At 49.5% G+C, this 14318-nt stretch overlaps 2 protein-coding genes across 2 annotated transcripts in view; one reads left to right on the top strand and one right to left on the bottom strand.

Annotated features, from left to right (window-relative positions):
• LOC306964895 (interferon-induced very large GTPase 1-like) overlaps positions 1-14318 on the top strand; it is a 470425-nt gene that overhangs the window by 309386 nt on the left and 146721 nt on the right. The window lies entirely within an intron of this gene.
• Positions 7642-14318, bottom strand: part of LOC306964353 (protein Niban 1-like) — a gene marked incomplete at its 5' end in the record, with an annotated part of 31074 nt that continues 24397 nt past the window's right edge. The window contains 6 exons of the mRNA XM_079558345.1: positions 7642-8020; positions 10855-11117; positions 11192-11742; positions 11819-11927; positions 13326-13433; positions 13502-13762. Coding sequence (XP_079414471.1) covers positions 7663-8020; positions 10855-11117; positions 11192-11742; positions 11819-11927; positions 13326-13433; positions 13502-13762 — 1650 coding nt within the window. The 3' untranslated portion in view covers positions 7642-7662. The remainder of the gene's footprint in view (positions 8021-10854; positions 11118-11191; positions 11743-11818; positions 11928-13325; positions 13434-13501; positions 13763-14318) is intronic.

The following is a 14318-nucleotide window of genomic DNA, read 5'->3' as shown; positions in this document are numbered from 1 at the left end:
ACAAACATGAGGCCGTCCATTTCTGCGAAGGAGAGACTAGTGTTAACGCTAAGATTTTTGGCAACAGGTTCGTTTGCAACAGCCTGTTTTGTATATTGTGTTTATTTTTGCTAAATCTTCTGACTGCCACTAATGTTGTTTCTTTATTTTTTAGGAGAGTCCTTTACGTCTTTAAACTTCCAGTTTAGAGTTGGAAAGTCAACCATCTCCCTGATTGTCACTGAAACATGTGAAGCCCTGTACCAAGCATTTGCTAAGGATTATCTCAAGGTAATGTCTTAATAGATTACTAATGAAATGTTTGTTGTTTTTTTAAATACACACACAAATGAAATTAAACACATGCATGTGGTCTGTTTTTTTCTTTTTTATCAAACAAGTATTTAGATAAAAACAGTAAAGAAGGCTATGAAAACATATGTATTTTTAAATAGTCATAAGTATTTAACATATATTTGATATCACTTCAAATGTTCCAGTGGTCCTCACTGAAAGTGGAATTATTTAAGATCTTTGCCCTGATGCATACATCTGTCATTTCAGACACCAACTACAAAGGAGGAATGGCTGGACATAGCACAAGATTTTCATCAAAAGTGGCAGTTCCCCCATTGCCTTGGGGCCCTAGATGGGAAACATACCATACGATACCAACTTTATTCATAAAGCACTTTAAAAACTGTACAGTTGGCCAAAGTGCCGCACACAGAAACAGATACAAATATTTACAGTAAAAAATATGAGGTAAAAAGTACAACACAACAGCAGCAACATCAATTTGCGTTAAACGCCAGAGAAAAAAGGTGCGTTTTTAGGAGAGATTTAAAAACAGGAAGGGACTGGGCCTGTCTAATCTCTAATGGCAGCTGCTTCCACAGCCGCGGGCCAGCAACAGAGAAGGCCCGATCTCCCCGAAGTTTGCGCTTGGTTTTTGGGACAACCAGTTGCAGCTGATCCGCTGACCTGAGAGCACGAGAGGAAACATATAAACATTTTGCCCCCAGCTCATAGTGGAAGTGTCTTCCGTAATTACAAAGGACGGTTTTCTGTGTTAATGATGGCTCTTGTTGATGCCAAGTACCAGTTTCTGTATGTCAGTGTGGGAGCACAAGGAAGAGCATCAGATGCAGGAGTGTTTAATGAGTCAGATTTTAAGAAAGCACTAGACCAGGACCTTCTCAATATCCCTGCAGCAAAACCACTTCCACAATCAGACATACAAGCACCCTTTGTGTTCCTGGGCGACGATGCTTATCCTTTGCGCACAGACCTCATGAAGCCATACTCATTTCGTCAGATGGATTATCAGCAGAGAGTTTTTAACTACAGGCTTTCTCGAGGACGCAGAGTGGTGGAAAATGGATTTGGAATACTTGCAAACAGGTGGAGAGTATTCCTCACTACGATAATGCTCAACACAGACAAAGTACAAAAGGTGGCCTTAGCTTGTGTGTGTCTCCACAATTATTTGTGTGGGATTCGGTCTGACACATATGCACCTCCAGCCCTGATAGACTCAGAAGACAGTGACCACAGATTTGTGGAGGATACCTGGAGACAAGATGGTCTGGGTGCCATGCTCCCTCTTCAACCTGGAAGACCCTGCAACAGCGCCATGGCTGCCAAACAAATAAGAGACAAGCTGAAGAGCTACTTTGTTTCATCTGCAGGCAAGGTTTCCTGGCAGGACAACTACATTTAAGCACAAACATGTCATTCAATATTCAGTAATTCTTTTTGCATTACATGCATTAATAAATGTATAGTTCTGTAAATGCAGCCCTTTTTTTTTAACTTGTTTCTTCAGTGTACGTTACAAATGACAAGAGTCTGGAAATCTAACATGAATAAGAAATTGACACTGAACTGCCTTAACTTTGCAATATTTTACTGTTGTGTTGAGCATTAACATTTTGATATATAGTGCCACCTGAAATTCCCTGAGTAACAAATAAAACTGCCTGCATGACCAAATGGTTTTACATCTTTTGAAAATGTAATGAAATAATTTTATGTTACTTTTTTACTCCTTGTAGTATTGGGTAGAGGTCAAAATGAAAAAACAAAAAACAAACACAGAGTCTGCTTAGAAAAATACATAACTTTATTATTCACTTCAGGATATAAGCAATCCAATAAAACATTTGTTCATGTCACTGGCATTGCAACAGTGGTAAACTGCAACTTAAAGGAATAGGCCACCGTTTTTACATACTAAGATATGCTCTTACCTCACTTTAGTCGAGTTAATATATCCCCGTCTGGTCTTTGTCCGTGCGCTCACACATACGCAGCCTCTCCCACATGTCACATAGCTCCGAAAAAGCTCACGATAGAAGCTCCCAAGCTCTTCCACGTGTTCCCTATTTAAATAAAGTTACGTGAAGTGTTTTCATGCGAAGTATATTTACACAGAAATGTAACGTGTCGATTTTATAAGCAGATAAAAGGGGGACTATATTGTGAGGCGTAATGATACGAGGAGCAAAACGTCCGCGCAGTAACTCCTAAAGACTTCCCCGCTCACTTCCGTCAATAACCTTTAGGAGTTACTGCGCGGACGCTGTGCTCCTGTATCATTACGCCTCACAATATAGTTCCCCTTTTTATCTGCTTATAAAATCGACATGCTACATTTCTGTGTAAATATACTTCGCATGGAAACACTTCACGTAACTTTATTTAAATAGGGAACACGTGGAAGAGCTTGGTAGCTTCTATCGTGAGCTTTTTTGGAGCTATGTGACATGTGGGAGAGGCTGCGTATGTGTGAGCGCACGGACAAAGACCAGACGGGGATATATTAACTAGACTAAAGTGAGGTAAGAACATATTTTAGTATGTAAAAACGGTGGCCTATTCCTTTAAGGCCTTGACATAGCAAAAGTGCCGAAAAATATATATATAACAAAGACACAGTTATAACTCAAGATGCATTCGATAAAACAAATGCATTGTTTTCTTATTAACCACAAAAAACAAGAGGTAGTTGTAGTAAACCTTGAGAACCTTAACTGACAATCTAACCTTAAATCTGTGTTCACTCATCGTCTTCAAGCATTCTCCTGTAACTATGTGTCTCATTTTGAAGATGGTACTGATTCGGTAGCAGTTGTGCGCCTATGTGGTGCGGTGGTTCTTGTGGAGCTGTGTATGTGTGTAGAGGGTTTGATTGTGTATTGGGCATGTGAACAGAGGAGGGTAAAGGGTAAATACTAGGTGGTAGCTGATATGAAGTAGATGCCTGTGCATCATTCTCCTGAGCCTCATATAAGTCATTCATTATTTTTCTCTTTAGTCTTGTCTTTACCACAGTGTTTTGAATTGATCTCATCTCCTCAGCTACTTGTGCTCCAAAGTTGCTGTCACTATCAGCTACAGGTTTGCTTCTACCAGCCTTAAAAGCAGTTGACATCTGCTGTAAAATTTTCAATTTTTCCATTTCAATGGCATCAGTCGATTGGCTTTTCTTTAGTTTCTTCACAGTGGGTGTACGAGGTACAGGAGGGGACAGGTCATCATCCTTCTGGAGAAAAGAAGGTTCCTCAGAAGATGTTTCCTCAGACATCAGAGAGACGTCGTCATCTGTTTCACTCAAGGGGTCCCTCTCTGCAGCCAGGCCATGAGGCAGCTATATACAATATATGAAGAGATTTTTAGACATTAAACTTAAATATTGATGAACAGTGAACAATTAGGCTACATACGCTGCTCTCAGTGGCACGTTGGGTGACATGCTTCCTCAGAAACATCAGTGTCTTCATGAGCCATCTTTGTTTGCTTGTAAGTGGCTTCTCAGAAGTCCCACTTGGTTTAGTTTTCAGAAGCTGAACTGGGTTCTTAAAGTTGTGGCGTCTTCACTTCTTCCACTGACAGGAACAAACAGGAAACATTTATATAAACTGATGTTATCGTCATGCTAGCGATGGGTAGTGTAGGCAAACATTACCTGGTATCTCAAGTGCAGCAGCAATTTCTGCCCAATTCCTCTCCTTGTCATTTCGGTTATGATATTCTTTACACGAAACGTTGTACAAACATTCACGGTGTTGCCATAGGTCGACGAGTTGGTCCTCCATCTCCGACGTCCACCGGACTCTCTGGTGTGCCATGCCGCCGGCTCTTTTGATTTTGTTTCCCGGTGTTTCCTCGCCGCCTCGCCGCCTCGTCACCTCGTCTTCTGATTGGCTACACGCCGCAGTCTACAGGCTTCGTGCTCGTCTGTCCCCGGGGGACACCACACACGAGGAGAAATCGGGCCAAAAAAATCCAACATGTTGGATATCCCCGATTTGAGATCGGAGCGGTCCCGACGTGCTTCCGAGCAGACGAGAGCAGTCTTAAGACCCCACACATGGCAGGATTATTTTACGACTATCGGAGCGTTTTTAAGATTGTCGTAAGGGGTGAATCGGGTCTTAAATCGGCCTAATTATCCTGCCTTGTGAACCAGGCATAAGGTAGTAAAAAGTTAAAAGTAAAGAAAAAAAACACGTTAATTTTCGATGTATTATTGTGTAGGCAGAGTATTTGAACGTGTTTCAAACACAAACAATGTACAAGTGCGCCATCTATTGTGTAAACCTGTGATTTTTGTTTTGTTTTTTCACATTTGTAATGTGTTTTTTTTCCTAAATGGCCTCCCATAGTCTCACATTCCCCCAAGATAATTATCTCGTTCTCCCGAGATATTTTTTGGGGGAAAAAAAAAAATCTATATATAATTTTTATATTTCTTAAAAAAAATGTATATTTTTTTTGTTTTTTTTCCCCCCAAATTTTTTTTTATCTCGGGTTAAAAAAAAAAGGAAAATAAAAAGATTTTTTTTTTTTTGAAGAAAGATAAAAATTATACAGTATATAGATTTTTTTTTTCCCAAAAAATTATCTCGGGAGAGCGTTATCACATTCCCCCGAGATAATGATCTCGTTCCCCCGAGCTGTTGGTCCGATCTGCAGGAGGATTTAAACATAAACCAAGATCAAAACTGTTCTTTATGTTTTTATTTCATTTATAAAAACTTTCACACGATACAGTTTGATCAGAATAAAATCAGCTTCTTTTACGGCTCCGTTATTTCAGTATAAATATAACACATGACACACTTTAACACACTTTAATAAAAGCTCAGACAGCAGGGGGCGCTCTGACAGTCCTCACAGACAGCAGGGGGCGCTCTGACAGTCCACACAGACAGCAGGGGGCGCTCTGACAGTCCTCACAGGCAGCAGGGGGCGCTCACAGACAGCAGGGGGCGCTCTGACAGTCCTCACAGACAGCAGGGGGCGCTCTGACAGTCCTCACAGACAGCAGGGGGCGCTCACAGACAGCAGGGGGCGCTCACAGGCAGCAGGGGGCGCTCTGACAGCACTCACAGACAGCAGGGGGCGCTCTGACAGTCCTCACAGACAGCAGGGGGCGCTCACAGACAGCAGGGGGCGCTCACAGGCAGCAGGGGGCGCTCTGACAGTCCTCACAGACAGCAGGGGGCGCTCTGACAGCACTCACAGACAGCAGGGGGCGCTCTGACAGTCCTCACAGGCAGCAGGGGGCGCTCTGACAGTCCTCACAGGCAGCAGGGGGCGCTCTGACAGTCCTCACAGACAGCAGGGGGCGCTCTGACAGTCCTCACAGGCAGCAGGGGGCGCTCTGACAGTCCTCACAGACAGCAGGGGGCGCTCTGACAGTCCTCACAGACAGCAGGGGGCGCTCTGACAGTCCTCACAGACAGCAGGGTGCGCTCTGACAGTCCTCACAGACAGCAGGGTGCGCTCTGACAGCCCTCACAGGCAGCAGGGGGCGCTCTGACAGTCCTCACAGACAGCAGGGGGCGCTCACAGACAGCAGGGGGCGCTCTGACAGCACTCACAGACAGCAGGGGGCGCTCTGACAGTCCTCGCAGGCAGCAGGGGGCGCTCTGACAGCACTCACAGACAGCAGGGGGCGCTCTGACAGTCCTCACAGGCAGCAGGGGGCGCTCTGACAGCACTCACAGACAGCAGGGGGCGCTCTGACAGTCCACACAGGCAGCAGGGGGCGCTCACAGGCAGCAGGGGGCGCTCTGACAGTCCTCACAGACAGCAGGGGGCGCTCTGACAGTCCTCACAGACAGCAGGGGGCGCTCTGACAGTCCTCACAGACAGCAGGGGGCGCTCTGACAGTCCTCACAGGCAGCAGGGGGCGCTCTGACAGTCCACACAGGCAGCAGGGGGCGCTCTGACAGCACTCACAGACAGCAGGGGGCGCTCTGACAGTCCTCACAGGCAGCAGGGGGCGCTCTGACAGTCCTCACAGACAGCAGGGGGCGCTCTGACAGTCCTCACAGACAGCAGGGGGCGCTCTGACAGTCCTCACAGACAGCAGGGGGCGCTCTGACAGTCCTCACAGACAGCAGGGGGCGCTCTGACAGTCCTCACAGACAGCAGGGGGCGCTCTGACAGTCCACACAGGCAGCAGGGGGCGCTCTGACAGCACTCACAGACAGCAGGGGGCGCTCTGACAGCACTCACAGACAGCAGGGGGCGCTCTGACAGTCCACACAGGCAGCAGGGGGCGCTCACAGGCAGCAGGGGGCGCTCTGACAGTCCTCACAGACAGCAGGGGGCGCTCTGACAGTCCTCACAGACAGCAGGGGGCGCTCTGACAGTCCACACAGGCAGCAGGGGGCGCTCTGACAGTCCACACAGACAGCAGGGGGCGCTCTGACAGTCCACACAGGCAGCAGGGGGCGCTCACAGACAGCAGGGGGCGCTCTGACAGTCCTCACAGACAGCAGGGGGCGCTCACAGACAGCAGGGGGCGCTCTGACAGTCCTCACAGACAGCAGGGGGCGCTCTGACAGTCCTCACAGGCAGCAGGGGGCGCTCTGACAGTCCACACAGACAGCAGGGGGCGCTCTGACAGTCCACACAGGCAGCAGGGTGCGCTCTGACAGTCCTCACAGACAGCAGGGGGCGCTCTGACAGCTCTCATAGGCAGCAGGGGGCGCTCTGACAGCCCACACAGGCAGCAGGGGGCGCTATTGGCTCCTTCATGAGGCACTTGGTGAAAGCAGCAGCTCCAGAATCAGTCACTTTTCACCAAAAACTCGACTGTTTTCATTTCACGGAGGAAAATAAAGTCGAACGATTCTTTTTTAAAATATAAATGAATATAATAAACTTTCTGTCATTGAATGTTTTCATATAAAAGTGAGGCGTTCATTTACATTTACATTTAACACACAAACACGTATTTATTTCCCTCATTTTTGCTTTTTTTTATTACAAATATTTTCCTTATTTTCCCCCATTTTTCCAAATTATTTCCCAATTTCCCCAAAGTTCTTGCCGTTGGAGCTGATGTTGTAAATGTGCAGATCCTCCACATGATCGGCATCGAAAAACAAGTCTCGTTACAGAAATGGTCAAAACAAATGTAAAGGTGAGAAAAAGTTTAAATGTGTGGTTTTATTTTGTGACATATTTGTAAAATAAAACCACACACGGTTTTGGTGTGAACTTCCTTTGGTTCAAAGCTCAATAAATCCATCAGAATTAGATGAAAGTAAAAATCCCGATGTGAAAAATGTTCCTTAGTTTGAGTGAGTCTGTAGGAGCGACTGAGGCCTGTGGTTAGTCCTGGTCCTGGTCCTGGTCCTGGTCCTGGTCCTGGTCCTGGTCCTAGTCCTGGCCCAGGCTCTGCAGGTCTGTGGGGACTCCTGAGGGATACTTCTGCACCAGCTCCTCCACCTCGATCACCTCCTCCACCAGGTCCCGGATCGCCCTGATGCTGTCAGAAGGAGGGGGCTGTACTTCTGCTCCTCCCTCCAGGGGGGGCTGCTCTTCTGCTCCTCCCTCCAGGGGGGGCTGCTCTTCTGCTCCTCCCTCCAGGGGGGGCTGCTCTTCTGCTCCTCCCTCCAGGGGGCGCTCTCCTCCCTCCTGCAGCTGCTCAGCTCCCTCGGGCGGATGCTCCTCTTCCTGCCCTCCCGCTGCACTCTCTCCTTCCTCCAGGGGGCGCTCTTGCTCGGGGCTGGTTTCGCTGTAAATCACAAGGTCAACTTTATTTCTAAAGCTCAAACAGGTGAAACTCGGAACATGTGTATTCACTTCTGTTATTCAGCTCAAACTGTGAAACCCCGAAGCCAATTACAGAGGCTCAGAGACGTACTGTCAGAAAGTCTCCTAGAAGATGTGAATGCAGCTCTGAGAGCAATTCCTACATCAACCATCACTGAAACCAATGAGCTGATATACTCCACAGCAGCAGTGATCCTAGAGACGCTTGGCTATCGTAAGAGCAACCATGAGATGAAATACCCACCATGGAAAAGAAGGCTGGAGGAAAACATCAAGGCAGCACGGAGGGAAGTGAGTCACAGAGGCCTTGAAAGGTTACCATCACAGTGGCAGACGTCCAAGAAAGAGCCTCAGGTATGAAAAACCGGACAGCACCAGGCCCTGACATGATACACGCCTACTGGCTTAAGAAGCTCACGTCTCCATGAGCGCTTGGCAGCACAAATGAACCAGCTGCTGAGGGATGGGAATCACCCTGAATGGTTAACCGAAGGGCGCACAATCCCTCAAAGGGTACAGTCCCATCCAACTATCGGCCAATAACCTGCCTCTCCACAACGTGGAAGCTCATGTCCGGCACCAGAGCGGCTAAGATAAGTAAGCACATGGATCAATACATGAGCACAGCTCAGAAGGGAATCGGTAAAGATACCAGAGGTGCCAAACACCAGCTCCTGGTCGACAGAACAGTCGCTCGAGACTGCAGAACCCGACACACTAACCTGAGCACTGCCTGGATTGATTACAAGAAAGCCTACGACTCAATGCCACATACTTGGATCATTGAATGCCTGGAGCTCTACAACATCAACAGGACTCTAAGAGCCTTCATTGCAAACTCCATGAGGTTGAGGAAAACCACCCTTGAAGCCAATGGCGAGCCACAAGGAGACGCCCTGTCCCCACTGCTGTTCTGCATAGGTCTGAACCCCCTCAGCCAAATAATCAACAAGACTGGTTATGGATCCCGACTCAGGAACGGGGCCACCATCAGTCACCTCCTCTACATGGATGACATCAAGCTGTAGCTAAGAATGAGCGAGACATCGACTCACTGATCCATACCACCCGGATATACAGTGCAGACATTGGGATGTCATTGGGACTAGAGAAGTGTGGTCAGATGGTGACTAAGAGAGGGAAGGTCGTCCACACAGAAGGTCTCACTCCCAGAAGGAACAATAGCAGACATTGAGGACAGTTACAAGTACCTCGGAATCCCACAAGCAAATGGCAACCTCGAAGAGGTGACAAGGAAAGCGGCTACGGCCAAATACCTCCAACGAGTAAGGCAGGTCCTAAGAAGCAGCTCAATGGCAAGAACAAGTCCCGGGCAATAAACAGCTACGCCCTACCAGTAATCAGATGCCCTGCAGGAATAATAAGCTGCCAAAGGATGAGATACAGACCACAGATGTTAAGACGTGAAAGCTCCTAACCATGCACAGAGGGTTCCACCCCAAATCCAGCACTCTGAGACTGTACGCTAGCCGTAAGGAAGGAGGCCGAGGACTAGTGAGTGTGAGAGCCACTATCCAGGATGAAACATCAGAGATCCATAAGTACATCAAGGACAAAGCTCCGACAGATGACGCTCAGTGAATGTCTCAGACAATGGGGAACAGAAGATGAGGTGCTGGAGGTCCCGTCATGGGAGGACAAGCCCCTACACGGCAGGTACCACCCAAACATAACTGAAGTGGCCCCTACACGGCATGTACCACCCAAACATAACTGAAGTGGCCCCTACACGGCAGGTACCACCCAAACATAACTGAAGTGGCCCCTACACGGCAGGTACCACCCAAACATAACTGAAGTGGCGGATATACAGAAATCCTACCAATGGCTCGACAGAGCCGGACTAAAGGACAGCACAGAGGCTCATCATGGCTGCACAGGAGCCTCGAGCACCAGAGCAACAGAGGCCCAGATCTACCACACCAGACAAGAGCCCAGGTGTAAGAACATAACTGCAGGTGTAAGAACATAACTGCAGGTGTAAGAACATAACTGCAGGTGTAAGAACATAACTGCAGGTGTAAGAACATAACTGCAGGTGTAAGAACATAACTGCAGGGTGTAAGATGCTGCAGGTGTAAGAACATAACTGCAGGTGTAAGAACATAACTGCAGGGTGTAAGATGCTGGCAGGGAAAGCTTACATGGAGCCATAACCAAGTGGCTGGTATAGTGTACAGGAACATCTGTGCAGAGTCTGGGCTGGAAACCCCAAGGTCAAAGTGGGAAACACCTCCAAAGGTGGTCGAGAATGACCGAGCCAAGATCCTGTGGGACGTCCAGATCCAGACGGACAGAAGGTAATGAACCAACCGGACATTGTGGTGGTGACAAAGAGCAGAGGAGCCGCTGTGGTCGACATAGCAATACCAAGACTTCAACATCAGGAAAAAGGAACACAAGAAACTAGAGAAATACCAGGGGCTCAGAGAAGAGCTGGAGAAAACCTGGAGGGTGAAGCATCAGTGGTGCCCGTGGTGGTTGGGGCACTCGGGGCAGTGACCCCCAAACTGGAGGAGTGGCTCCAGCAGATCCCAGGAAATACATCAGACATCTCGGTCCAGAAAAGTGCAGTTCTAGGAACTGCAAAGATACTGAACCCTCAAGCTGACGAAGCCTTTTGGATAAAGAGGAGAAACGTTCTACACTTCAACTACAGAGAACAGACGAGGACTCAAGAACCTTCACTGAAGACTTTAAATCTCGTTTCACGGCCTGTACTCACATCTCCATGGAGACCAGCAGCTGTATCTCACAGTAACATCTGGAACTGACCTGGCTTCCTGCTTCGCACGGCTCCTCTGCTCTGATTGGTCGTCCTCAGAGCTGAGCGGTGATTGGGCGTTTTCCTCCAGGACGTCGGAGGTGGTGGAGCCTTCGTCGTCGCTGCCCTCTTCCTCCTCCTCCTTCTGCAGCTGCTCGGCCGCAGACGCCTCTTCCTCACCACCGGGGGGCGCCGCCTCCTGTGCCTCTGTCACCGCTTCCTCTGCTCCTGCCGTGGGCTCCTCGCCGCTCACCACCGGCGCCGAAACTGGAGCCTGGGAAGAGATAAAAACATCAGTGTTTTACAAGCCTGTTTTTGAGAAGATCTTGTAGTGGAGTTCTTCCTCACCTGGACTGGAGCCTCCACTTCCTCCTCTTGCTCCGGGACGGTTTCCTCCTGAACTCTCTCCACGCCGTCCTCCATTTTCTCTGGAGCTTCTTCTTCTTCTGTCGCCTTCGCTTCGTCTGGGATTCCTGGCGTTTTGGCGTCGGCTCCTCCTGGGATTATTCCTGCAGTTTCAGGGACGTTCTCTCCGTTTTCCACCGGTTTGGTTTCTCCGTTTCTTGTCTCCTCGTCTGTTTGGTTTCTCGTCTCCTCGTCTGTTTTGTTTCTCGTCTCCTGGGTTTGGACCTTCTTCTCCTCCTGAAGCTCGTTCACGGCGCTCTGCAGATCCGGAGCTTTAACGGCGCTCCCGTTGGTGTGGACGGTCACGGCGGCCGTCACGGACAGAGGGCTGTGATTGGCCGTGTTGGGCGAGAGGGCGGGGCTGGAGGGGGCGGGGCTAGAGGGGGCGGGGCTGGCGGGCGCAGACCCGATGGAGGACACGCTGGAGCGGCTCAGTAAGTCTCTGCTGTCGGGCAGGAGCTGATACTTCTGTGAAGCAGAGGCGTCGGCCAGAACTGCAACGAGACCAGACAGTCAAACATCTGGAAACAAACAAACATCTGTGTTTATGAAGCTGAAGGAGCTCCAGACCTGAGGAGACGTCTCTGTGAAGAACCTCCAGGAGAACGTCCTCGTAGACGTTGTCGATGTCGATGAAGTCGCAGTGATCGAGGGAAACGCCGTCCGCCGCGTCTCGGAGCTGAGACACAAACAGAAACACGTCAGAGTCTGGACTGAAACCTGTGACTGTCAGAGTCAGGACTGAAACCTGTGACTGTCAGAGTCAGGACTGAAACCTGAGACCGTCAGAGTCAGGACTGAAACCTGTGACTGTCAGAGTCAGGACTGAAACCTGAGACCGTCAGAGTCAGGACTGAAACCTGTGACTGTCAGAGTCAGGACTGAAACCTGTGACTGTCAGAGTCAGGACTGAAACCTGAGACCGTCAGAGTCAGGACTGAAACCTGAGACCGTCAGAGTCAGGGCTGAAACCTGAGACCATCAGAGTCAGGGCTGAAACCTGTGACCATCTGAAGCGGCTCTTGGCAGCCGTTCATCTGAAACGAGTCACACCACAGTATAAATGTGACTCGAGTCAGAGCGTCCTCTTATAGGGCAGGAAAGTCTCAGCCCAGAAGCACTTCCGGTTCATTGCTCGGATCCAAACAAACAAGCAGCTGTTCGAAGGCGGTTTAACTGAACGGTGGAAAATGCTCTGCTTTGTTTTGTTTTCGGCTGTAATCACAAAGTCTACGCTCCGCATGCTCCTTTTTCAGGTTTCCCAAAGACCAGCTGAAGCAGCGGGAAAAGCTCTGCAGGTTTGATAAAACATTTAGTCAGATTTTACGGTTAACGTGAATATGTGTTCAAGCTAACTCGTAACGCCATCCTGTAAATAGTTGTATTTTATTTATTTATTTGAGAGATAATGGAGGAACAATGCTAACAATATTAATGAACATTTAACAAAAGTAAATATGACATAGTCTTGAGCTCATTTCCGTCTGTGGACCCCCGGGCAGGTTGATGTTATTTACACACAACATAATAATCTACATGACGTGTTTTCACCAAGCGTAATCTACCATGCGAAAAAGTGATTGTATAAAATACTACAAAACATATTTCTATTTACAATGTATGAACTTACATTTACGCGATCACACTAGCTTGAACACGGCCCTTTCTCATCTCCTCGTCACATTCAATCTTCAGGACATGGCCAGAGTTCACAGCTCGTTCCAACCGCTCACTCAATTTTTTCGTCCCAGAGACGAAATTTGTCCAAAACAACACAGAAAAAGCCGTCAAAGAAGAAGAAGTGGGCGATCTCAGTGCAGTACAACCGGCACGTGATGTTTGTTTGTATCCGCGGGCGGAAATCTCGCACTTCCGCTTTCCAGCCCTATACTGACCATTCTTACAGGACCTCAAACCATGCAGCTGTTCTGACCCTGCAGCTGTTCTGACCCTGCAGGAGTTTTTAGTAAAGGTTTTGTGCAGCTTGTTGTGAAAAGCCTAATAACAGGCTGTGCACAGCGGGGGGCGCTGAGAGCAGCAGGGGGCGCTGTGAACAGCAGAGGGCGCTGGTCAGTACCTGCTTCCTCTGCTCCTGCAGCTGATCCTTGATGAAGGGCAGAGTGATCTGGACCAGAGCGTCCTCACAGATCCTCTTCCTCACCGAGCTGCTGTCGTAGTCGAAGTGCTGAGGAGACACAGGGTTAGCTTCTACTGGGACACGGTGAAAGTCCTGGTGATGAAGACGGGCCTGACCTTGAGGACCCGGAGCCGGACTCGGTCTGCGGTGGACACGGGGACGTAGTCCTGGTCCTCTCGTCCCAGGGCGGTGGTCAGGAGGCTCTGGAAGGTGAACATGGCGTTGTGGACGAGCTGCTGCAGCTCGATCTGCGCTCGCTGGACCACGGCTCGGACGTTACTGAAGACGAACCTGTCCCTGAGCTGAGGACGCTGCTCCAGGGACGAGGCGGTCTGGAAGCAGGCGGCGAGACGGGGCCGGGACAGGGACTGGAGCGTCTGAGGACAGAGGTACAGAGGGTCAGAGGGTTAGAGGGTCAGAGGACAGAGGGTCAGAGGGTCAGAGGGTTAGAGGGTCAGAGGACAGAGGGTCAGAGGGTCAGGGGGTCAGAGGGTCAGAGGGTCAGAGGGTCAGAGGGTCAGAGGGTCAGAGGGTCAGAGGGTCAGAGGACAGAGGGTCAGAGGACAGAGGGTCAGAGGGTCAGAGGACAGAGGGTCAGAGGGTCAGGGGGTCAGAGGGTCAGGGGGTCAGAGGGACAGAGGGTCAGAGGACAGAGGACAGAGGGTCAGAGGGACAGAGGGTCAGAGGGTCAGAGGGTCAGAGGACAGAGGGTCAGAGGGTCAGAGGGACAGAGGGTCAGAGGGTCAGAGGGTCAGGGACAGAGGGTCAGAGGGTCAGAGGGACAGAGGGTCAGAGGACAGAGGGTCAGAGGACAGAGGGTCAGAGGGTCAGAGGGTCAGGGGGTCAGAGGGTCAGGGGGTCAGAGGGACAGAGGGTCAGAGGACAGAGGACAGAGGGTCAGAGGGACAGAGGGTCAGAGGGTCAGAGGGTCAG

This window comes from Gobius niger, assembly GCF_951799975.1.
Source record: "Gobius niger genome assembly, chromosome: 6".
NCBI lineage: Eukaryota > Metazoa > Chordata > Actinopteri > Gobiiformes > Gobiidae > Gobius > Gobius niger.
Note: the sequence above shows the minus strand (reverse complement) of the source record. Positions and strands in the feature narration are given on the sequence as shown.